The sequence below is a fragment of the Phascolarctos cinereus genome, unplaced genomic scaffold, assembly GCF_003287225.1.
Source record: "Phascolarctos cinereus isolate Bilbo 61053 unplaced genomic scaffold, phaCin_HiC Scaffold_3;HRSCAF=262, whole genome shotgun sequence".
Taxonomy (NCBI): domain Eukaryota; kingdom Metazoa; phylum Chordata; class Mammalia; order Diprotodontia; family Phascolarctidae; genus Phascolarctos; species Phascolarctos cinereus.
The window spans coordinates 142,926,919-142,951,171 of NW_027555736.1; the positions used below are offsets into that span (position 1 = coordinate 142,926,919).

At 36.3% G+C, this 24,253-nt stretch overlaps 1 protein-coding gene across 1 annotated transcript in view; it reads right to left on the bottom strand.

Annotated features, from left to right (window-relative positions):
• HERC1 (HECT and RLD domain containing E3 ubiquitin protein ligase family member 1) overlaps nucleotides 1–24,253 on the bottom strand; it is a 198,843-nt gene that overhangs the window by 75,590 nt on the left and 99,000 nt on the right. The window contains exons 32-42 of the mRNA XM_078151198.1: nucleotides 20,745–20,900; nucleotides 20,466–20,572; nucleotides 18,352–18,462; nucleotides 18,090–18,266; nucleotides 17,283–17,522; nucleotides 14,090–14,173; nucleotides 10,200–10,720; nucleotides 7,323–8,098; nucleotides 5,443–5,641; nucleotides 1,203–1,363; nucleotides 12–128 (exon numbers count right to left, since the gene is read on the bottom strand). Coding sequence (XP_078007324.1) covers nucleotides 12–128; nucleotides 1,203–1,363; nucleotides 5,443–5,641; nucleotides 7,323–8,098; nucleotides 10,200–10,720; nucleotides 14,090–14,173; nucleotides 17,283–17,522; nucleotides 18,090–18,266; nucleotides 18,352–18,462; nucleotides 20,466–20,572; nucleotides 20,745–20,900 — 2,649 coding nt within the window. The remainder of the gene's footprint in view (nucleotides 1–11; nucleotides 129–1,202; nucleotides 1,364–5,442; nucleotides 5,642–7,322; nucleotides 8,099–10,199; nucleotides 10,721–14,089; nucleotides 14,174–17,282; nucleotides 17,523–18,089; nucleotides 18,267–18,351; nucleotides 18,463–20,465; nucleotides 20,573–20,744; nucleotides 20,901–24,253) is intronic.

A 24,253-nucleotide genomic window follows, 5' to 3' on the forward strand; every position in this document is an offset into this window, starting at 1 on the left:
CTTTGTCCTACCTGTGGCTTCCATAGCTTTTGCAATCTGCCGGAGAGAGAATCCCATTTCTAGCAATGGCACTGCAATAGCTGGTGGAGGAGGGGAGGTTGAAAGTCTGCTACTTGGATCAGATAAAGCTGAAAAGAAAGAGAAATAAGGACCTTAAGAGCATTAAAATAATGAAGATGTGATTAATTTACATAATTTCTGTTGAAGCTTCTTATATAGTATCACAAAATTTCAGTCTGCAAGGAATCTCCGTGACCTACCTACTCCAAATTTCAGGTAAAATGTAAGCTCCTTGCTGGCAGGGCAGACAGAGTTTCTCTCTTTCTCTCTGTCTCTCCCTCTCGTGTGTGTGTGTGTGTGTGTGTGTGTGTGTGTGTGTGTGTGTGTGTGTGTGTGTGTGTGTGTGTGTGTGTGTTGCGTGCCTAGCTCAAGCACAGCTCCTAGCACATAGTAGGTTCTCGACAAATGGTTAATTGACCAGATAGTTCTAATTAATAAGAAGATTTCCCTTACAAATCAGGCCTAAATTTGCCTCTTTTGTAATCTCTGCCTAAGGCTCCCAAGGGAAGTTAATCCACTCAATTTTCAAACTCCACCCTGTTGCTAATGCTGTCCTGACTGGAGAGTACCTCATATGGCCCACTATCTTAATGTGACTCTTGCTAGGCTTCACTTTACAAACTTTACATCATTTTGTAACTACTTGTACATTTAAGTAGTATAGCAAACACATTATTTAAAAGTATGCTGAATATAATCTTTGCATTATGCAATAATACAGTAATACTCTCCTGAGGTTACTGAAAGCTACAGGATAATTTATCCCATAATAAATTACACAAAATTGAACAGCTCATGTCTATTTTGTCTGCTTTCATGTTTCATCTCTTCTTTTGCTGCCAGTCTGTCAGCTCTCAATGCTGTCAGTATTGCCTATATCTAAGCAGTCCCCCTTGCTCAAGCGTTCTCTGCTCAATTTGTTGTTTCTAATCCACTGTATCCTGGAAAGATCCTGTAGTTCAATCCTAAATGCAGCATAAAGCAAAAGAGAATATAATTTGACAGGCTAATTCCTCTTTCACTAAAACAAAATTATTATGCCATCATTTCCAGTGGTTAAAACAGAAGTCACATTTATAACACGAAAATGAATTCCTACTATTCACAATTTTTTTTAAGTACTAGTGTCAATGGCTACAAACCTGTTCGATTGGTAGGCCTTGCAGACTGTGAGTCAGGAGAAGTCAGACTTTGTCTCCTTCCAACTTCATCAGAAGGAGAGGTTGGTAAGGAAGATATAGGTGGAGTCTGTGCACGTCGAGTGGGAAGGACAGTGGTAGTTGGATAACTGGAGAACATTTGCCTTTAAAAGAACCATAATAGCATGGTATGTTTACTCCAATTATAAAAGTCACAAATTCCTTTGTAAAACCACTGGGTTAATACAGTAAGATGGAAAAATCCAATGATACCCCCTTCCCTAAATCTATATGGAGAGCTGAGTAGACCAATGAAAAATAGAAAGAAGTTAGCTACATACCAGCAAAGAAGACTAGGAATAAAATAAAAGCCCAAGGCAGTCTATCTTTTAATTATCTTATGTCATGGCGGGGGAGCAAGCACACAGCAAAGGCACTTCCATTTAAATTGCCACAAAACTGAAATATGTGAGTGCGTTTGTGCATAAAATAGACTTTCTTTTAATATCTAAAAAATATATTTGATATAGGGGAGAAAGATTAAATAGAAGATTTATGTCAAAGCACTTTGCAAACTGCTACATGAATGTAAAATGTATTTAATTCTCTTTAACTACAAGAAGAAGGTAGGCGGCACGATGAATAAGAGTGTGGGACCTGGAGTCAAGAAGATCTGAGTTCAAATGTGGCCTTAGGCATTTACTGGCTAGGTGACCCTGAGCGAATCACTTAAACTCTATCTACTTCAGTTTGCTTGTCTGTAGAATGGAGATAAAAAATAGTACCTACTTTTCAAGGTTCTTATGAGGACAAACTGAGAAAATATTTGTAAAGTACTATTTAAATGCTAGCTATTTAAACTCCCCTTCAGACCATCCTTTCCTTTCTTCTTTATTAGCCAAAGGTATCACAAAGAATTGATTCCCCAAATGAAAAACTATGGAAGTAGGCAGATGAGGTAGCCAGAAATGGGAGTTGGGTCAGGATAGACAAGTATGGGTAATGTATTGAGTGTTAGGCAGAGCAAAAGAATCAAGAACAAGGAGGGCAAGATACAGGGTCAATGGCCACCACAACAATGATGGGACATCTCTTTTTCCTGGGGTTCTGCTAAGCAGGGAAAAGAGAATTTCCCTGGTAAATTCTAATTATAAAATAGACTACCAGGGAAAGAATATTAATCTGACAGGAAACGGGGGAGAAGGGGGGGGTATGGGTTTGGGGAAGGAAGAATAAAAAAAGTCACTCCAGTTCTCCTACCTCAAGTGGTAGTTAAATGGTTAAATCCTTTTAGCAAAGGATTTAATTTCATACACAGATAACAGAGCAAAATTGAAGCCAGTATTTAAACAAGCAGCCATCAAGTCCTTTACTTCTAAAGGCCTTGATATTTCTAATGCACTTCAGCCACTCACCAGAGCAGTCATAACTAAAGCTTTGCCATCACTCAAAACCGTCCAACTTTCCACATGCATGGCTTGAATGGCCATTTTTCACTCTCTCATCTCTCAGCCTGCCTTCACCACTTTCATACCAAGACCTCATCCACTGAGTGGCCTTGACCACTTAACTCTCACCCCAATCTCTGGGCTTCCCAACCCAGTAAACTTGTGCCATGGTTTTGGTCAGATTTGTGACCTCACTGGTCAGAAGGAGCTTCCATTGAGGAAGCTTACACTACAAACATCTGCAATAATAACCCCAAGGGGTAGCGAGGACATTATATGACTTGACCCACGATCATACAGCTGGTACACATCAGAGAAAGGACTTAAACCTATGTCTTCTCATCTCCAAAGCCATCTCTCTATCCACTACACAAACTGAACCTATGCAGAGCTGCCACTTCCTAAACACTTGGTTAACTGAGTTCTGGCCTCATTTTCTTCCTTACCCAGGACTGCTCTGATATACAAGCCCCTTCTGTAATGCTTATTTCTCTGTCTTAAATCTCTTCATTCTCTTGACTTTCAACTACTTCTACCTTACCTCCCAAAACACAAGGTAACTTCTACCTATCAGGTCTAGCTCCCAAACTAATGACCATTCTTGGAAGAAGATACAAAAGTACAACTGAGTCCACTACAAATTTATTATAATCTCAGATTAGCTCTGATAAAAAAAAAAAGTAAGTGAAAATCACAAACAATCCAAAACCACGGACTCCATTACTCCATTTCTGTTTCAAACTTCCTTTTTTCTCCTTGAGACCCCAGCTCTATCTCTTTTCCTTTATACTATTAGCAAATGATCTCAACTTTTACTCTGTTGAGAAGACTGAGGACACTAGGTCTGAACTTCCTTAGTTTCCCTCTTCTACTCTGAAGTGCTTAAAGTCCTCACCCATGGTCTCCTGCTATCTCCCAATCCCTGGGAAAGAGGTGGTATTGATCTGTTTACCTCAGAGTTCCACTGGATACAAATTCAATATATCTAAAACAAAACTCACTTCCTCAAAATCCTTCTCTTTCCTGAAGTATTTGTATTGATGGCACCATCACTCTCCAAATCACCATAGACTCATAATTTCAATCATCTTCAACTCTTTCCTTTCCCTCATATCACGCATCCCCAGTTGAAACATTTCTACAAAATGATTTTTTAATGAAAAACATCGGAGCCCTGGTTATTTCTATTTCCACAATCTCTCTCATATAGTCAACAAGCATTAAAGTGTCTACTATGTGCCAAACACCTCAACTAAGCACTGGTGATACAAGGAAAGCTAAAAAACAAACAAAACTCAAGGAGCTCAAGAGGAAGATTTTAATGAAAAACATCGGAGCCCTGGTTATTTCTATTTCCACAATCTCTCTCATATAGTCAACAAGCATTAAAGTGTCTACTATGTGCCAAACACCTCAACTAAGCACTGGTGATACAAGGAAAGCTAAAAAACAAACAAAACTCAAGGAGCTCAAGAGGAAGATAATACGCAAACAACTACACACAAACAAGATGTATACAAGATAAACTAGAGATAATCAATGGAGGGAAGATACTAACATTCCCTTCTTTCCATTTACATTGCAACATCCCTAGCTCAGGCTCTCAAATTCCCTCACAGAAATGAATACACAGCTTCCTATCTGATCTTTCTACTTCCAAACTATTCATTCTTTAATCCATTCTTTCATCACAACCAATATAATTTTCCTGAAGAGAGATCAAGAAGATGAAGATTGAATCATTAAATTTGGCAATAAAGAATTCATTGGTAACTTTGAAGAGGGTTGTTTCAATTAAATAATGGCGTTTATTGAAAGCCAGACTGTAGAACGGTTAGTAGAGAGTGAGGAGAGTTAGGTTGAAAGCCAGATTGTAGAACGGTTAGTAGAGAGTGAGGAGAGTTAGGTTGGAGTTTCTCAGGTATGTATTTGGAAGCAGGGAAGGAATCAACAGGGAAGGAAAGATTTACAGATAGAATAGGGATGACAACTGAGGCAAAATCTGCTGGAAAAGACAGAAGTGGATGGGATCAAAGGTACACGTAAAGGGGTTTGCCTTGGTAGAGAGAAAGCATACCTTTTCATGCCAGATAAGAGACATCTCAGTGATATGAAATGAGAAGGACTGGAGGTGACAGATTTCTTGCTTCCTTATTTTTATATCCTCAAAGCTTAGCAGAGTGCCTGTCAAGTACTAAATGCTTAATAAATGACTTGACATTCACTCGCTTACCCCAACAGATCATAAGTACCTCAAAATTAAGTTTTATCTTATCTGTTTTTACATTACCAGAACAGGAATAGGGAGTGGATGGACCTGTGATTTCCCTTATACAGGAAACTTCTAGGTGAGCAAGCTCCCTCTACTTTCTCTGTAGCTCACAGTGTTAGAGAGCTACCCAAAATACTGAAAAGTTAAATGACTACTCCAGGGTTACACAGGTAGTATATGTCAAAAGGTGGGATTTGAACCCAAGGCTTCCTGGCTCCTAAACTGGTTCTTTATTCACTACACCTCAGCTACACTTGAACAAAGCAGTTACTTAATAAATGTTTAAACTGAACCAACAGTGTTTGGAAAGTTACTTAATCTCTGGTTCTCAATTTCCCCAACTGTAAAGTGAAGAGAGCAGAAAGATATCAGACCATCTTTAAAATATCCTCTCAGCACTGAAATTTTTTAATTCTACAATTTAGAATTTAGCCAAGTATACTTTCCCAAGAGAAAATAGCCTATAAGACTCAGAAGTAAGAGTATCAGTAGTAGTACATATGTTGGAAGTTACATTTTCTACCTGAGAAGGCTAAGCGGCATAACCCCTGGTGATTCCGAGGCAGGTACCGTCTCAGTATCAGTTACTGGGGTAGTCGCTGTAGTTGTATCCTCCAAAGAGCTGCTCATAAAAGATGTGGTACTAGAAGCTGATGGACTGGTGGTAACTGGTGTCTGTGCCTGCTGGGTCTGATCGCCTTCTTCTGTCTGCTGATCAATTTCTAGAAAATAAGTATTTTACAAAAGACATGAGGAAACAATATTTTCAAAAGTGACAATGAGCAGGAGAAATGGCAACTAACTTCAAATTTTAAGTTGTTGAAAAGTTCTTAACATACCACTTACTAAAAGTATAAGCCATCAATAAATATTCACATAAATGTATGTTGTATTGACATGAATCTTTTCAAACTATACCATGTATTCTATACCATGCACACATTAATGTATAAAACACTTTATAATAGTATACTGGCTTTTTTAAAAGGAGATTTTCTTCAATAAAATCATCTAGTTTTTTGCTTGAGTTGGTAGATGTTTTAAAGATGTCTGACTCAACTATGTTTGACTGTGTTTCCAGGCATTCTGATGTAGTCTCGCATTTTAGTCCACAAACAAAAAATGAAGACATATAAAGGTCATAAGGCTATAAAAGCTAGATTGAACCTACATATTCTACATAAAAATTAAGGATATTTCAATACTTCCAATCTTTTTTTCCTATTTTCCCCCCCATCACCTAAGCAAGGGGCAATCCCACCTCTATGCCCATCCTCCAAGGCTGGAATGCATTCCTTCTGAGCTCACCTCCATCTCAAAGAATCCCTCTCTTCTTTCAAGACTCATGCTTGTTGACTGATTAACTCTGTGCAGTTTTTTTACAACTAAAATAACCTTTGCCATATCAACAGGGTTGTTCTATGATGAACAATTTCAATGGAGTTTCTTTGTCACCATTTCATCATCAAGCAGCAGATGATACCAACTGAAACTACTACATTGTGGCACACTGGAAACAGCACTGAAATTGGAATAAGAAGACCCCCTGATTTCTAGTTTTGACTGTCACCAAGTAGGAATGTAACCTTGAATGTAACTGACTTCCTCTCTCTTGGCTTCAGTTTCACCATCTGTAAAATGAAGGTGCTAGATTAGATTTCTAAGGTCCTGTCCCACCTCTAAAATCTAGGAATATGTATGGAGATCTTTCCCCACGTATTTCCTAAAGCTATAATCTCAAACCTAAAAGACTCAATATTATTTTATAATTCATCTACTAAAGTGATATCTGACAGCCTTATAAATACCATTCTGTTTTAGTTTTGATATGTTACAGCTAATAGAAATAAAATCAAATTTATCTGAGTTGTAAATAGCGTATTTTATATTAAAATCAAGTCATTAAATAACAGTTCTTTCTGTAATATGCTAAATTTCAGTTTTCCCAAATGAAATTTTATCTGGTCCTAGTACACATATTTAAATAATTTTTTAAAAAATCATCATCTGGGTTCTAGTTCTCACTCTGCCTTAAACAAAGTCATAACTTTTCCAAATCTCAGTTTCTTGTTTGGAAAATGGCAATCAGTAACACTGTGCTGTTGTGCAGATGAATAAGATAACATTTTAAAATGTTCTGACTATTGTTAACTCTAAAAATGAGGTGACAGTACTAGTAATACAAAAGTAACAAAGAAGGACAGTTCAGATACCTTTTTTTGGAGGAAAAATTAACAGATTACTATAGAAAAATGATTAAATTATTTTAGTGACATCAATTTGTGCAATTATAAATAAACTACAGAAGGACACCACCATCACCACCACCACCACCACCACCATCACCACCACCACTACCACCAATACTACCAACAATAACAATAATAATGATAGAAAATATACCTTGTTTGATTTTGCCACCAAACTGGTCTTCCAAAAGACCATGGACTACTAATTTGTAGATCATAGCTTGAGCTCTTTCCAAGTCTGCCAGTCCTAAAGCTCTCTTTATGGGAGAACGCATGACTGCTCTTTTCACCATGTGTCGCATCAAGAACTGCAAAGCTGCACGCATTTCAACATCTTCATGAACAACTGGAGAACTTGCGCAATCTGAGTTGTGACCATTTTCAGCTAGGACTTTTGGTATTAATAATAACTCAGCGTACTTACTGCAACTAAGGAGAGCACTAAGTGATTTCATAGCACCAAGATAGAGGTAAGACAATTGCACAACTCTTATTTCTGATTGAGCAATGTCATGATTTTTGGAAGTATGTTCATGGTTTTTTCGTTTTCCTTCTACTAGCTGGTGTTGGGACTCAGTATTTTGTGATGTTGAATCTAAAGAAAATGAAGCTATTTCATTTTCTGACTTAGAGTTTGTAGTGCCATGGCTTTTGACATCATCAGAACTTAAGCTCATTCTTCCATCTGAAGCAGGATCACTCTCTGTTTTCTGTTCAACATCTACTTTCTCTTCAGATTCATGTCGGTGTTTCTTCTCATGTCTCTTAGTACTCTGTTTGCCCATATCTTCATGAATGCCAGTCAGATAAGTGAGATCCAGCAGCACAGAAGCTGTCAATCCACGAAATCTTGCAACATCAAAGGGCAGCGGTTCACAGGGTTCCAGATTATACAATGGAGTATCACTAGGCGACCAAAAAGTTGGGAAGCTTTAATAAAGATCAGAATGACACAGGAAGAAGCAAGTGAGGGATAGACAGGAGGAAAGTACAGGAAATAATGTAGACAAAAATAAGATGCATAATGCATATAATAGAGAATAACTTAAATGAACTATAAGTCTTTAAAATTTAATGCAAACAGGGAAAGGAATAAGAACATGATCAGAAAAAAGGGAAATGTGATGCTGAATGCAAAGGCAATGAGACATGCACATGCTTTCAACGATGACTGCAAATTATTATGTAATGTACCTTTACTTAGAATGCTCATCTAACACATCTAATTTATTACTTTGTAATGATTCATTACCAACTTCACAGAAAAGTATTTAATTTTAAAACTCACTCCTTTTATCCTAAAGCTAAAGTGTGCCATTTACAAGATTCTTAAATTTTAAATTCTCCTAAGAACTTGTTCAAATTTAGGAACACTGTAATTTCACAAAAATTTTCTACAAGATTCATTTCCAAAGTTTTACTGATTTAGGCACTGTTCTATATCAAATTAACACTACAAAAGGATGTCAAGGCCCATATTTGGCATCTCAATTAGATATAGCAAGAGGTAATATGATAAACTGAATAGTAATTATCATTTATTATTTCAATAAACTCATATTTTTTTAAATGGAGTTCATCCTTCAAAATAAGAGACCATATGAAAAGAGCTAACATTTTTCATCAACAGGTTGCTTGAGAAAGATGATTAATACAATTTTATTTTATTCTTTAAAGGCTTTCCTAAACACTACCGTAAGATAAGCATAAAACTTAAAGGGGAAGCAAGCAAAACAAATGTTAAAACTATACAGTCTAAATACAAATTATCAGGTGAAAGGCAGCCTGGTGTAGTGAAAAAGCACTGGCCTCAGTCAGAAGAGAACTATTAGCTTCAAATCCTGCCTCTGGAACTTACTGGCTATACAATCATAAGCAAGTCACTCAAGTTCTTTATAAGCCTCAATTTTCCCATCTGTAAAATGGAGATAATACCACCTTAGTATCTACCTTATTGGGTTGTAGCAAAGTTCAAATGAGGTATAACAGGGAGCTCTGTAATACCCTTAGGGAGATTATCCACTGTTGTTATTAGCAACAAAACTCCCAAACCAGGAGGCTGTTGTGCTCAAGAATGATTCAAGCATCATTATGAAGAACAGATTCAATTATCAAGTAGAGAGCCATATAAAATAAATTTACAGTGAAATTCCCTCAATAATGAAGTTCAAGGTAGCTTAAAAACTTCTTTTGACCATAGGACTTATATGAAACACACATAAATTCAGCCTTTCAAAATAACATACACATTTAGGTCCATTTATTAATTATAATAGTAATAATTATTAATAAATTTATAGATTGCATCATTTTCATTTCTACTCAAAATCTTTCATTTCTACACAAATTATTTCCTCACTGAGGAATATAATTACATATGTAAAACAATAGTTTGATTGTCTATGCTAATAGAGGCAAGCAAAAATAAGTGAAAACCACAAACAATCCAAAACCTAATTCAAATTTCCCCATTTCCCAATTCAAGGGTTTATTAAGCTATAATGTAAAACAAATCTGAGTTCTCCTATCCAGGGTTGAGGAAGCTGTGGCCTAAGTCCTCAAGTGTGGCCCTTTGATTGAATCCAAACTTCACAGAACAAATCCCCTTAATACATGATTTGTTCTGTAAAACTTGGACTCAAGTCAAAAGACTGCACCCAAGGACCTAGAAGACACGTGTGGCCTCAACCACAGGTTTCTCGCCCCTGTCCTCCTACTCCCTTCTCTCCTTTTCACATATGGACTTAAGAATGAAACACATGAAATGACCAAAAAAATAAATACTAGAAATAAGAGGTACAGTTAAATCCTAAACTACTTACCTCATTTCGTGAAAACACCTGCAAGTAAGATGACAATCCTACCTACACACACACACACACACAACATGATGAGCTAAAGTCACAGAACAACAAAACTATTTTTCAAAAGAAAAAAGCTCATTAGTATATCTCATTTAAAATGTATACTACTTATTTTCAATAGCTGACATGTTGCTCAATTATTCAAAGTCTATTTGAATATATCATACCTGACAGTAATTTCTGCTTCATCCCACTGGACCTTCGCAGATGTACTGCCTTCTTTGACCACGCCAAGTAAGGTGGCATGACGCCCAGTCTGCTTGTGAACACATCGACCTCCAACTCTTAGACCTGCATCAACTCCACCTATCACTGCAAGCACAGGCCACACCTCTACGCAGAGTGTCTTCAACTGCAGCTCAGAGAGGTCAGCAAGACCATGCCTAGTATGTTTACCTTTCTCTTCCTCTTTGTTCTCTTTTTCCTCTCTCATCTCGTTCTCTTCTCGGCTTTGAACTGAGCGACTTTTCTTTAGTTTCTGACCAGTTTCTTTGATGCACATCTTAATTTTATGTAACCTGTCCATCATTTTCTTGTTTATGCAGTGTGTCCAACGATCTGTCCGGTGAAGGATACGTATAAGTTGAATAGTGGCCTCAGCGAGCACTGCAGCCACAGGACTACATATAGGATCTCCAGGCAGCAAGTCTCTGGGTGTACCGCGCATCTGCATATCACAGATCTTCACCTGAAGAAAAAGAGAAAGAGAGAAACTAGTCAAATGTCAAATTAACAACAGCCATAAAAACCAGCAATTTTACCATTCCATAATGTTAAACCAAAGCTATAATTATGAATTTTAATCTCGAATATTCACTTAACTACAGCATGGAGTTTACCTTCATGCCCTCTAGAGGAAGGTTTCTTAACATTTGTGTCACAGGTCCCTTTGGCCGTCTGAGGGAGCTTACAGACCTTTCTCAAGATAAAGGTTTTTAAATAATTGAAGAGAATGCTAAATTTCAGTTAGAAATAGGTTAAAATGAGGATGTAATTTTTTCCTATCCAAGTTCAAAGGCCCTCTGAAATCCATTTACATAGACCCTGCAGTAGGACTCCCTGTTCTAGAGTGAAAGTTACTTGGCGACATGATTTCTCAATGGCTTGGGAACCCTAATAAACTGGAACAACTCCACAAAATCTGGGTCTATTCTAAAAGTGAACTGAGGTCAAGGTATATACCCTGAATGACTATCTGTCCCATGGCCAATCTCTGTGAGATCTAAACACTTCAGTTCAGACTACCCCACAAGTCAATCATGAGGTTTTCTTGCAAGATTTAAGGATCAAAGAGGGGGGAATTTTGATCTTAACTACTTGAGAAATTCCTAATAACTAACATTTACATGGGTTTAAGATTTGTAAAGCACTATTTACATACTGTCTCATTTTATCCTAGAGAGAAAGATTAAGTAACTTGTGCAGGGCTACACAGTTAGTAAACAGCAGAAGCAGGATTTGAATTCAAGTATTCTTGACTCCAAGTCCAGAATTCTATTCATTATACCAACTACCTGCTAAGCTAGATCAATGTCCCATGTACACCTCTAAAGTTTACCAACTAGAAAGAAATATCTCAGAGTTGCAAATAATTGCATATGTACTCCAAGTTACATAGGCTCTGGTTCAATGGTTTTTGGAATATATTAACCATTACATTTTAGTACACCCAAATGGAAATATTAGAATATCATAAGGAAGAATTAAAACAACAGGAATTAAATGGTCTTTTCTCCTCCCCTCAAGGCCAATCTTATGGACAAAATATCTATGAAAAAGTTACCTCCTATCATGGAAAGCTGACCTGCAATTTTACTTCCCTAAGAAATTCCTATCTAATTTTGAGAGGAGGCGAAAAAAGAGGCCTCTTGTTACCTTCATTCTTCCTTATGACATTATGCTTCCATTTAGGAATACTAGAATATCATGGTTTAGCATGTTCCAAGAACCACTAAGTCTAGAGTCATCCACATAATCTGGGAGACCATATTCAATTATTTTCAATTGTAAGGTTGTATATATCTGTGTGTGTATACATATGTATAACAGTTAAAATCTTTAAAAATCTGAACACTAATACCAAACTAAGCCCTTGAATATTCAAGAAAGATCTATACTTTTTTTCAAGACACTATAGGGACTTAATACATCTCACAAATTTCTAAAGACTTTAATTCTAACCTCAAAATAAAAGGAAGATAAATACCTGACATTACCAAGATGACTAAAAATCTAAATAATAGAACACAAGAAATGAAATACTATTCCTTTAAAATTATCATCTCCACTAAGCAATGAAATTCTCTTCTCAGATCAGCAACAAAACCTCAAGCCACCCATTCAGAATAAAGCATGTCACTGGAAAGCAGAAAGAAAACAGGAATCCAAGTGAAAAAACTTCAGGATCAAGTCCCAGAAAGACTCCTCACTTGCTATTCTAGAACAGTTAGGTGACACAGTGGATAAAATGCTGGGCCAGGAGTGAGAAAAACGAGTTCAAATTTGGCCATAGACACTAGCTGTGTGACCCTGAGCAAGTCAATATCTGTCTCAGTTTCTTTATCTGTAAAACAGAGATAATAATAGCACATACCTTCTTAGGGCTGTCAAGAAGATTAAATAATAATTGTAAAGCACATGACACAATGCCTAGCTCACGGTAAGTGACATGTAAATGCTAGCTATCATCACCATCATCATCATCATCATCACTATGTGACCTTTAAAAGGTCACTTAAAATTTCAGGTACCTGATTGGTAGGGCAGTTAGGTGGCACACTAGAGAATCAGGCTAAAGTCAAGAAGACCTGAGTTCAAATACAGACTCAGACATTTACTAGCTGTGTGGCCCTGGGCAAGACACTTAACCTTGTTTCTGAGTTTCCTCATCTGCAAAATAAGCTGGAGAAGGAAACAGCAAACAACTCCAGTACCTTGGCCAAGAAAACGCCAAATGGGTTCACAAAGAGTCAGGCATGACTGAAAAGCCTAGACAACAACCTAATGTGTAAAACGGATTTAATAATATCGACATTATCTACCTCATAGTGGGTCTCGCAAGGTTAAATTTTAAATCATGTGAAATACTTTGTAACCAATAAGTATTTTATACATGCCCAGCCACTATTCTTAACAAAATAAGCAGGAAAGAAAAAAAAGAAATCGCTAAAAATGTCCTCTAGATAAGTCATAACATAAATTCAAGAAAAAATAATGATATAGCATGGACTATAAAATGAAAATCAAAACATGGAACCACGAAATGCTATCAACAATTGTACAAATTCTATCCCTGGCCTAAGTCTACACCTAAATGCTCTGTGAACAACTCAATATTTAACCAACAACTAAAACAGTAATTAATTTTTCATTTTAAAGTGCTCTAATGTTTATGGGCTTTACATTTGTATAGCTGATAATGAACCGTATTTCTCAAAAAATTTACTTATAAATTAGGTACTTTAGAAAGGTGATTCATTGTTTCAGCATCCTAGGGAATGCGTAATACACTGAAAAGAACCTTTTTTAATGGTACTTTAGAAGTCAAAGAATAAATACAACTTTCACAAAATAAAATACTTTCAAAAGTTATTTCATTTTATTTACTGTATAAAAATCTAGTTAAATAGATCTTTGTTTTTTCATCAAATATAAGAGAACATGAATAAGCAAAAAAGCATTTAAGTGTTTCCTATGTGCCAGACATTTTGCTAAGTGCTATCACTTAGATACAAAAATGGATAGTCCCTTGCCTCAAGGAACTTACGTTCTAATAAGCAAAAACAACTCAAAGGGAAGTAGTGGCCAGGGAGGGGAGGGGTATTTTGGACTAGGAAATTACAAGGTTCATGAGTAGAGCTATAGGACATTAAATATCATTTCCAAGAAAGCTAGTATTTATTTGATTACTGGTCCCAGAGCTAGAGGGGAAATGCTGGGAGGCAAGGGGGAGAAGAGGAAAAAAATATTTACATAGATTTGTAATTTACATCAGAAATTAGTGACATCCATAGCCAGTAACTATTCCCCTTAGTATAAAGATACAATGTTTAAATACCTTTTCTCCAGGGTTGCTGCTGTAGAACATTACACAAGGATATAACTCTGCTGCATCCACATCTTCAAAAGCTAGTTTGGGTTCCTAGATTTGAGCATGGATGAGAGAAAAAAAAGGAAAATTAAAGAAATAAACAATGCAGTTTCAACCTAAAAAGGTCTATAGATAATAGCATTGTAGGAATATGCTACAGATTGCCTAAATGATGGGAGAAGGAGATGCTTACTTCAAAAAGATCACAAAATTGGCACTGAGGCAAGATACAGTAATGATAAGGGAATTCAACTAGAATGTCTGCTAGATACCTCACTCTGAAAAAAGAGGATATCTTATAAATTATTGGCTTCTTTTCTTAACAACCTTTACCTTCCAGCATGTAATAACAGCAATGAAATTAACTGTTAATCTAAATTTAGTACTAATCAAGAGGCAAGAATTGGTGAAGTTAAAGGAATAGGAACTTTGGGAAAATATGGCCATGTCATAATAGTCAAATTAGAGAATTCAAAGCACAGACGTATACCCTACACTTTAGGAAGGCATGCATTAAAATGTTCAGCAGGGGGAGGGGTGGGAGTAGGGAGTGGAGTTAAGTTTCCTAATTCCATAGCCAAAGACTCATGAGAAAAGAATGGGAAGTTCTCAAAATAAGACTGTGGCAAATACCATCACAAATTATCTTTATGAATACAAAGATGGGAGCATCTAAAGAGATAATGTGATTAAAGGAAATGTTCTTAAATAAAAGTGAAGCTTGTGAAAGTAGCTACGTAATATAGGCAAGGATATTAGGACCCATGAGCCAATCATTTGTAGTTTGCATGTCTGTTATTTCCCCAGTTGCTAGAAACAGTATCATAAGAGTTGTATTATCTATAAATGTTCCTGAGGCGTTCTGGGTGTAAATGTGTATGCTGCATAAGGTATAGGGAGGAAAGCTGTAATGAAAAGATGTACCCGAAATCAATAGATAGTATGTTCCCAAGAACACTCTCTGAGCCACTGTCCCACTCCAAAAGCTTGTGAGTGTCAGAGAACATAAGACTATGACATTCAGTACAACGAAAGAAGACTTTGTAAGTTGTCCATAACAAAAAGAAAAGGAAAAAAAATCCTTGGTTTGAGTTAATGGTATAATTTTAATACACAAAGAACACTAGTCAATTATTTTAATTCAATACTCCCTAACAAGAAAAATGATTTTCGAACTAGAAATGATAGGAAAATACAGGGATAGGTAGGGAGTGAAACTACAAGGAGTAAGCAAACACCTACGGAGTGTAAATGAGTTCAAGACCCTTGTCCTGATAAATTATATCCTGAACTTTTATAAGAACCTGTTTATGTTACTACTAAATTGTTATCTATAATTTTGAAGAAACTGTGTAGATCAAGGGAGGTAATGGGATAAGGACAATTATTAACTCAATTTTCTAAAAAGGGAAAGATGAGAATTCCACAAACCATGTATCAGCAAGCCTTATGATGATCTCTAGGATAATTCTAGAATAAACAATCAAATGGATTGTGAGCACCCAGAAAGGGAAATGTTAACAACTAGAAGAAAGCATAGCAAACTAACTATAATTCCTTTTTTTGGATTGGGTTGCTAGACCAATGTATCAGAGAAATGTTATAGATACATATTTGTATTTGAGCAAGTTATATGACAAAGTTACTTTTTATATTTTTGTGGACAAGATAAAAAAAATAGAGAAGTAATCATGAAGTTAGATGAATTCATAATTGGTTGAACAGCAGTACCCAGAGGGTTAATTAATGGATGTCAAGAAGGAACAAGAGCTCTAGTGGTTTATAACAGGAGGCTGTCATTGATCCTACTACACTCAACATTTTAGCAATTACTTGGATAAAAACATGGAAGGCGTGATTTCACATCTGACACAAAACTTGAGAAGGTAGCTATTATTTTGGATAACAAAATTCATGATTCAGAAAGTCCTTCAAAAACTCTAAAGATGGACTGAATTTAGCAAGAAATAAAAGTATGAAGTCCTGCATATAGGTTAAAAAAAGCCAACTGCACAGGAACAGAAGACCACCTAGCTTCAAAGACTCAAAGTTTCAAGGAGATTATCTCTAAGGTCTGTTATAGCTCTAACCCTATAATCCTACAGGATTTTTAGTTGACTGTTAGCTCAATGAATAGACAATGCCAAAAAAAAAAAGACTATTTAGAATTTAGGTTTCATTAATACAGGCACAGTGTCCAGGACAAAGGAGGACTATCCAGGATAGTCCAGGACTATCTTAGGCAGTCCATCTTAATTTCTACTCACATCTTATTAAAAAGCTTGAGTTTACTGAATCCTGCCATACTCTGTGCTGGTCATTCCACATATGGATTACTGCATTCAGTTAGGTTTGCCACATTTAAGAGGAACATTCACAAACTTGAGAGGAAGGTCACCTATCTGGGGAGAAGATTTGAGGGCACAGTATCTGAATAACAGTTTAAGGAACTGGAGATGTTTGTCTAAAAAAGATTTCAGAACAGGACAACAGATATTTTAAAATATCTGAAGGTCTGCCTTCTGGAAACAGGATTAGATTTATTCTATGTAGCTCCATAGGACAGAACTAGGAAAAAGAAGTTACTGAAATATGCCTCCCTAACAATTCATGCCATCCAAAAATAGAATGGACAACATCTGAAATATGTTCTTTGCCCCTAGACATATTCAAGCAACAATTGGATTATAACCTGTTAGAGAAGCAGGAGAAAGAATTCCTACAATATGTAGAAGTTTGCTCAGATAACCTCTAAGGTCCCTTTCAACTCTAAAATTCTAAAACACTCTGAATTTTTATGAAATAAAATTTTCCTTGATAAAATTCACAGTAAGAATTTATGCAAATCCACCACATAAAGAAACGATAACCAGTTCTTGATTATCATTTCTAACTGGGGAAATTCCACAAATGCTAATTCATGCATTATTTTCAACAACTTTTATCAAATGGAATTACACAACCTCTTCTTTTTTTGCTCCCTGCTCTCTAGTGTAGATACTAATAAGTACTGCAACAGAAGAAAAGGAAACATTAAAAAAAAAGAAGAGAATCAAGGGTAGAGTAGATAATCTATAAACTGGAGATCAGCCCCTAAATAAACAAGTTGAACATACACTAAAACACAGATAGTATAAATCTTATAAACAAATTTTAGTACCTCTCCATTTTTACCAAAGGAAATGGTTCTGGCCTCCATATCCAATACACAAGTTATAAAATCTCCTTGAGTAAAACTGGACAATGTCAAAGTCTGTTCTCCATTATGATACAGATTACCACTGTAGGCTCTATACAACCACATATCTGAGGTAGTGCGGTGATTAAAATCATGTACTGGCCATCGAGAAACTCCAACACATGTGCCTTCATTACCACGGTTTTCCTTTACAATGTAAAACTAAAATAAAATCAATAATTTTCATTAATACTAAGTAAACCTTTAATTATACTAATTGACTATGTTAATCTATATTTAAGAAAAAGGATTTATATCTATAATCAACACTTAAACACTTAAGGAAGCAATATTATAAAAGGTGTCAAATGAAATATAATGTATTTGTAAATGTATAATCCATTTTTGTTACTTTAAAACAAAATCATAAAGAAGGTTGTTACGGTTTTTATACCTGCAGAGATTTTTTTTTTATCTTATCCTTTAAGCAACTCTCAATCATTCTGCCAAGACTATCTTAACAATCCATCTTGATTTCTACTTAAATCTTATTAAAAAGCTTGAGTTTACTGAGAATTTTCAGAAAGGATTTGTTAAGGAATATTTAAATGATTTTTAGAATTTCTAACTATTCCCCAATGGGGACTTTTAATTAGTTTTAGCTAGAATCATTCTTTATCATGCAACTACATCATGGGGAAAAAAAAATTTTTATCTTTCATACAGTGCTAAAATTATTTTTTAAAATGACAAAACAAAATTTTAAAAGTTTATTCAAATTTTACAAACCTTCCACTGGTAACATCCAGATGTTACACCTGTTGATGCTAACCCATATCCTTTTCCTCCACTGCCATGAGTTAAAATCTGTCCATTTTCCACTAAACAGCACTGAGCTTTCTCTGGGTCAAAGGACACTTCTTGAATAGGAAGGTTTTCATCCTCTTCCTCTAATTCTCCTTGCTTCTATCAGAAATGAAGCTTTATTAGTATTTCAGAATAAGCTAACTTCAGGTAATAACAAAAGATAATTGTTAGAAAGGTCAGTTACCTGTAACTTCATTTCCTGTTCTTTTTCCTTGATCTGAATTGCATGTTTGGCCTGAGCAATGGGTGTCTCCCACATACAATCCGAGAGAAGGGAAAATAATCGTTCAACAACCTGTTGTATCACAGGGGAAAAAAAGAGAGAAGTCTAATTCCAAAATAGCAATTTTAAGAGTTATTAGAAAATACAAACTACATAATTTGATAACCTATTACTTTCTGTTGGTAAGTTAATCATTTTAGAAGCTTCATTAATTTTTTTAATATAATGAAACATTAACTTTATTCATTTTATTAATTCTACAAAAACATACTGAGCACCTATTATGTGTAGGGAAGGAGGATAACAAGCATTTTTACTAAGCTCCTACTATGTGCAAGCACTGTGCTAAAAGCTTTAAAATATTATTTCATTTGATCCTCACAACAACCCTAGAAGGTAGGTGCTTTTATTGTTATCTCCTTTTTTACAATTGAGGAAACTTTAGAGTTTAAATGACTTGTCACATAGCTAGTAAAGTATCTTAAGTCATATTTGAACTTAGGTCTTTCTGACTCTGTATTAACTAGAATATTGTTGTCCTGAAAAGCTCGGTAGACATTAAATAACTTGGACAATATGAGAAGAGAATTAGCACTAAATCCATAAGATGACAAGCAGAAACACCAAAAAGTACAAATACAAAGGAGCAGATAGCACTTAGTTGGTGATAAAAGGCACAGAAACCCAGAAGCTAACGCTTACAAAAAAATGATCCAGCATAAGGCATTCTTGTAAAGTCTTTTGTAACCTGAATTTAGGTTCTATAAAAGTCACAATTCCTTCAGTACCTTTGCCCCACCACAGAATCACGCACAAACAGATCTCAGCCTTCAATTCAACTTATATTTGTTAAATGTCTACTACGAATAACACAGTTCAAAACAATGGAGACAAAAGGACAAAAACCAAACATTCTCAGTCCTCTGCCCTCAAAGAATTTACATTCTAGTGGGGAAACAAAACACAAATAAGTAAACATAAATTACAAAGTAATTTCAAAAGTGGAAGAGTACAAATCACTAAGAGGCAGAGGAAGACAGGTCAGAAGAAGCATCATGTTGAAGGGGCACCTGAGCTGTGTTGGGAGACAAAGGCAAGAAAGGAGCATGTTCCAGACAAGACTGAACAAATATACCAAGGCATCAAGACAGGAGACAGACAGGGAGAAGTCACAAAAACAGCTAGCATGCCTATCTGACTGGCACAGAGAATGCCTATAGAAATCAAATTAGAAAGAGAACTCAATTGTAGAGGGGTCTTCAGTATCAGGCTGACAAAATTCCTCCTTGTAAACTGGATGAGCTATCTAGAATTTCTGAGGGGGGAGACGATCAGTTTGCGCTTTACGAATATTACTTTGGCAGCTGTGTGGAAGATGGTTTGGTAATGGAGAAGAATGGGAGCAAAGAGACCAATATGGAAACTCTTCCACTAGTCTAGATGAAAGGGCCTCAGGTAGGTGGGGTGGCTGTATATGCCACATGAAATGGACACTCTGGAGAACACAGAGGTGGAATGGATAGGGGCATGAAGGAGAAGGTGATTCATGGGTAACTCCAAAACTGAGAAGGCTTGGGACACGTAGTGGTCAGGAATGGTACAGGGTATGTACAAAGGTTTAGAATAACTGGTGGAAAGAATAAAGGATTACCATACAAGAGTGAAGGCTCATTTAGGATTACATAACAAATTGGTCTGCTCAACTTGAATGGTCCCACTCCCTTTGATCTCCCTCTACTATTATCTGTTAGGGACAGCAGAGAAGACAAAGCAATATGAGAATCTGAAGTTATGCTATATTATAGTAATATGAAGTTAAACAAATCTGACACATAATCTGTAGTTAATTTTTATTAACTTTATTTTTATGCCATGTTTTTATATGTACTTGCTGTATTCAACCCTCAGTAGATATAAATTCCACACAAGTAGAGAATGTTTCATTCTTTGTATTTATATCTCTAGCACCTAGCCTAGTTCCTGGCACAACATAAGCAATAAATGTTCAACTGATTTTCACTTATTGCTTTAGAATATTATAAATGACATTGTAGAATGATTTTCAAAATACAGACCTGAGCCATTTGATCATCTTCGACCCCAGATTCACAAGCTGGTAATACAGCTTCAAGGACATGGAGTGCAAGTAATCTGGTCCTTAAGTTACCCACTAGTGGAATACCTGAAAAAGAAAAACTGCATTATAATCACCATGATCTAGATTTTGAGAGAAAATTTTAAATCTCTCAAGAAAATTCTCAAAATTAAGTTAGCTATTCAATAGTGTTAAGCATAATCAACATCTGAATGAGATAAATATGCAATACAAACTTTTTTTTAAGCCTATGTTATACCTGAAGAACACTTCTGAGATGCAATGTTAAGAAGCACTTCAGTCCACTTTGGAGAAGCCATTTTTGACTGAATAGCTTTTGAAGACACAACTCTTCGCAGAAAAACTAGAAAGTCCCCTAAATGTAGTTCTGCTGCATGCTGTTTTCTAAGTACAGCTGAAGATTTAAAAGAAAAGCTTAGGTTATAACACAAGTTTGAAACAAGAAATAATCTTATAAACAATGCTACAGTATATTTTGTAGGTAAAAATAAAAGAGTTAGTAGAAAGAGAGATAATGAAGGTGAGGTTTAAAAACAATAACAACAAAAACAAAAACAAAAGCAATTAATGGGATAAGCTCCCAGAGGAGAAAGGAGGGTTTGAAATCAATAGCAGCAGATATAGTAGTTGGCCTTGATTTGCTACCAATTTCTTAGAGACAAGAAAAGTAAGAGAGGACAAGTTAAGATGAAAAGGGTTTTGAAGGAATATAAGAAGGAAATATAAGCAAGCCAAAAATGCAGGGCCTTTGATGTTATCAGTGGAAATAAAGTCATCTACTGAAAGAAGGTTTTAGTGGCATAGTAAACTTGAAGAAAGAGAAGGTTTTGAACTCTCCTATAATGAGCATGATAGAAAATAAGGAGAACATAAAGATTATAATAAAGCAGTAACGGTACAATTATTATTAGAAAATATATATTTGTGTATGTCCCAGGTGACACAGTTTTCCTAACTTCTTCACCTGGCATTCAGCAGTACTGGAATTGAAGCCAAGAAGGCAGATTTGGCTGGGTGGGGTGTCACAGTGGCAGAGTACGAACAGTCAAACAAAAGGGTGATAAACAATTCAGAAGTAAATACTTGAACTGGCCACCTTCAGCATCCAAGCTGTGAAGATAAATGCACCCACAGAAATAACTACTCAATAACACTATGATTATTAATGTTGACTGAGGCATAAGATAGAGGAGGTGCCTATGTGCCCAAAGTGTCCTCCACTGTCATGAAAAATGTCCTAGGCAGACAGCAAATGAAAACAACCCTTTCTACAGGTGAAATCCTCATGTTTACAGATGACAATGTGCAGACTACATCAAACCCAGAACATTGTAAGGTCTCCCCAGTGAGATCCATGATTACCCAAAAGACATCTAACAAGTAATAGCAGAACAGCATGAAGCACTTGGTATGGTGGAAAGAGTACTGAACTTATGGTCACAGATTTCGAATTCAAAGCCCAGCTCTACTTCTTTGTAACCTCTTAATCAGTGAGGCTATGTAATCATAATCTCTAAAGATTCACATTTGCAAGTGATTTCTGGAAAGGCCAATGTAAGGACACACAGTGTCCAAAGATATCCTATGTACAAATAACATAAGGATATTATTCAGGAAAACTCTGATCAAGAAAAGGGCAAAGAATGACAAGATAGACCGTAAGTGGTATGATGATACATGTGAAATGTAGAAAGACCTACAGCAAGTACACTGGGTGGATCCTTTGCAGAGATTCTACAGAGGAACACGGATTAAAACTTCAAAGAATGAGAAAGACATGAGTTGCAATTTGTACTGAAGGAACGAATAGCCGTATCAATGAGATCATACACAGATCTACTGAAATATTTAAACATAAAAATCTATACCTTTATTATACTATGTTTTAAGCTTCATGAGGCCAGGAACAGCATATTATATCATATATCACCCTCCAGCACCTAGCACAGGTGGCACTTAATGCTTGTAAAATTAATTAATTAGTGGATTTTGCGCTCCCAGGTATTTTTAAAGAAAAAAATGGCTTCAAGGTTAAGAGTCTGGTGTGACTAGTTTTAGATCATTTCCCCCCTTGTCGAAAGGCAATGCAACGTAGGTTTTAAAACCCAAGACACAAAACCATATTGAATTATGATATTCAGTTAATTTTTTTTAAAGTAGGGGCTGAAACAGTCTGTTGTAGTGGAAAAGTACTAGATATGAAGTCAGAGAATCTGGGTTTGAGGAAGAAGAGAGGTGGAGGAGAAAGAGGGTAGAGAAAACAAGTCACAGAAGAAAATTTAAAGATTTATGCAACTGCTGAAGATAAACATTATATCTATTTTATAGATGAGGAAACTGAAGCTCAGAGATGTTGAGAATCTTGCCCATGGTCAAACAATAAGTATGCAAGGTGGAGATTTGAACCAAGTGTTCCTCGCTCTATTCATTAGCCCTCTGCAGCTGGAGTTTATACTACTCCATCCACAGTTCGGAAGGAAGAAGTATTTATTAAGCATCTACTGGGTACCAGACACTGTACTAAGCTAAGCATTTTACAGATATTTGAAAGACTATGCAGGGAAGTTCAGGCTTCAGACAAGAAGCTGATAGAGCTGAGCAAGAATAGGAACAGTGATTACACTTTTCCTTTAAGAAGAAACTAGGGGTACGGGGGCAGCTAGGTGGCACAGTGGACAGAGCTCCACCTTGGAGTCAGGAGGACTTGAGTTCAAATGTGACCTCAGACACTTGACACTTAACTAGCTATGTGACCCTGGGCAAGTCACTTAACCCCAACTGCCTCATCAAAAACAAAAAGGAAGAAGAAGAAGAAACTGGGGGCCACAAAGATAAATAGTTGTTAGATAATAGATCCCAATTTATCAAGAAATCTACAGATCATAAAGCATTTGGGTACAGGAAAGTCAAAGTAGAATTCAGAACCATTTCTGAAATTTACCACTACTGCAAAACAGAATTGAAAAATTAAAATAAGTATTTCACCTTTCATTAAATCCCTCCTCCATTTCAGCAGCATCAGCTGATGGTATGTCCCCAGGTGATTGCAAATAACAAGGGTCATTAGACTTCCCACTGCTGGTGCCTGAAACTCTTGCTCCATGACGTGGATCAGAAGTGCTACCTGACTGAGGTAGACAAGAAGCTGATAGAGCTGAGCAAGAATAGGAACAGTGATCACACTTTTCCTTTAAGAAGAAACTAGGGGTACGGGGGCAGCTAGGTGGCACAGTGGACAGAGCTCCACCTTGGAGTCAGGAGGACTTGAGTTCAAATGTGACCTCAGACACTTGACACTTAACTAGCTATGTGACCCTGGGCAAGTCACTTAACCCCAACTGCCTCATCAAAAACAAAAAGGAAGAAGAAGAAGAAACTGGGGGCCACAAAGATTTTTTCTTCACTCTTCCCAATATTATCTAGGAAATACTATGAATCCAAAGGGTGAGGAAGGCTTTCTTCTCCAAAAGAAGAGAGCACACAAAAAGAGAGAAAAAGTATAGACAAAGGCAGAAGATATGGAGAAGTTTCACATTTAAACTTTCACTACTTTAGAACTTAGAACTATAATTACTTCAGAATTTAGCCTGGGGCTCTATGTCTCTTCTAAATATCAGATGGGAAGAGTTATCTGTCTCCAGGGAAACCTCAGACAAAACCAAACAAAAACAGCTCTTTCCTTAGGAAAATGAGAGAGGCCCCAAACCCTATTTATTCCAATAGACCTGCCCCGGAAGGCCTATACTG